The 1,617-nt window shown below is 40.0% G+C and overlaps 1 protein-coding gene across 1 annotated transcript; it reads right to left on the bottom strand.

The window, feature by feature from the left end:
- Window positions 1-349: 349 nt before the first annotated feature.
- LOC111776426 (vacuolar iron transporter homolog 2.1-like) lies at window positions 350-1,139 on the bottom strand. The gene has a single exon (XM_023655862.2). The coding sequence runs from the start codon at window positions 1,099-1,101 to the stop codon at window positions 496-498; it is 606 nt and encodes a 201-aa protein (XP_023511630.1). The 5' UTR covers window positions 1,102-1,139; the 3' UTR covers window positions 350-495.
- Window positions 1,140-1,617: the final 478 nt, after the last annotated feature.

Here is a 1,617-nt window from a genome sequence, read left to right as displayed (position 1 = left end):
TTCGTCTACATACTCAATTATTATACTAATCTCGTAAATTTATACTGACTATGAATACATAACGTCCGAAAGTACTTAAAAGTTAAAATCATTCATAAAAATAAGTAGTTAGTGTGTTACTTTTGGGTCCCCTAACCCTTATTCTATCCAATTGGCCTACTCCCTTTTGCCACACTTCCTTAATTCAATTGGCTTCTCAAATTAGTTTTTAATTAACATAATTAACCACAAACATTTAATACTATTAAAAAAAAACGTATTTATTATTTTGTAGTAGATGACAATTATGCAAACTTGACTAGTAATTAACCAACGGTTGTGGTTGTATAGTTATTAGATAATTACTAGATGAATTTAAAAAGAAATATTATTGAAGATTAAGGAAGATTTCATTACATAATTTTCCCTTGGACCAACGTAAATTTATTTGTAGAACTCATGCAATATTAGAGATAAAAACAACCCCATGGTTTATTTCTTAACACTCATAGAGCCTCACAGCCCCTTCGATCCGAGCAGCTTTGTAAGCCCAAAAGTGATGCCCATTGCCATCCACCCTCCAACAACCACTCTCGCCGCCGATTTCCCCACCGGAGTCCTCCCTAGGACGGCTCCAACCCCTCCGAAAACCACCAACGTCAAGCTCGCCACCGCTGCAACCACCCCGAGCCTTACCTTATGGTCTCGTATAAACACTGCCGACAGCAATGGAATAACCGCTCCGACCGTAAACGCTATCGCCGATGCGAGCGCGGCCTGTAATGGATTTGGTAGCTTCTCTTCCTCCTCGGCCGAGTGGCTTGACTGCATGTCGTTCTTTTGCTTCCTATCTCTCTTCAGCTGAGCTTTCTGTATATCATATTGCGTGTAAACCGACACGAACTCTCCGATCGCCATACTACAAGCGCCCGCTACCATCCCCGCAAATCCAGCAATAAGCATGGCTTTGGCGTCGGGCTTCACAGCACCGACGCCCATCATCAGCGACGCAACGGAGACGAGCCCGTCGTTGGCTCCGAGAACTGCGGCTCGGAGCCACTGAGCTCGTTGAGTGTAATCAACATTGCTAGACTCAGAAGCTTCTGCATGGAAGGAAGCCATAAGTGAAGTACAATTTGGTATTAAGGAAAAAAGAAATGGTTTGCTTGTGGAGAGCACACGCCCGTGAAGGGATATTTATAGAGAGTGAGCATTGTTTAATTAGTTTAAGGTAAAGAAGGGCAATGAGAATAATAAATAGAGATAGTGGTAGAAATAGGTAAAGAGTACGAGATAGTGTGGAAGGCACTACCAAAAGCTAGTGCTATCCACTTTGTTAGTGAAATGGAGCTTTGGTTGAGTCATTGTACATAATTAAATTATTTCTTTAATCAAATTTCATGAGAGAAATCAAATCTTGATTGCCTCCTTAGGTACATCTATTCATTTTTTTAATCTTTTTAACGGATCTATTTAGTGCAGGTTTGGACTGTAACACTCAGTCCGACAAATATTTTGTGTCATGTTTATGGAGTTCTCTACCAAGAAAATAGAGTGGAACCTTAGTTTTGATACGATTTCAAATACTTTGTTTGTCATAAAACAATCATAAACTTTTAGAAACGACTTGATATGTAT

This window comes from Cucurbita pepo, chromosome 15, assembly GCF_057944985.1.
Source record: "Cucurbita pepo subsp. pepo isolate OVF chromosome 15, ASM5794498v1, whole genome shotgun sequence".
Taxonomy (NCBI): Eukaryota; Viridiplantae; Streptophyta; class Magnoliopsida; order Cucurbitales; family Cucurbitaceae; genus Cucurbita; species Cucurbita pepo.
The sequence above is the reverse complement of the archived record's forward strand: the minus strand, read 5'-3'. Positions and strand labels throughout refer to the sequence as shown.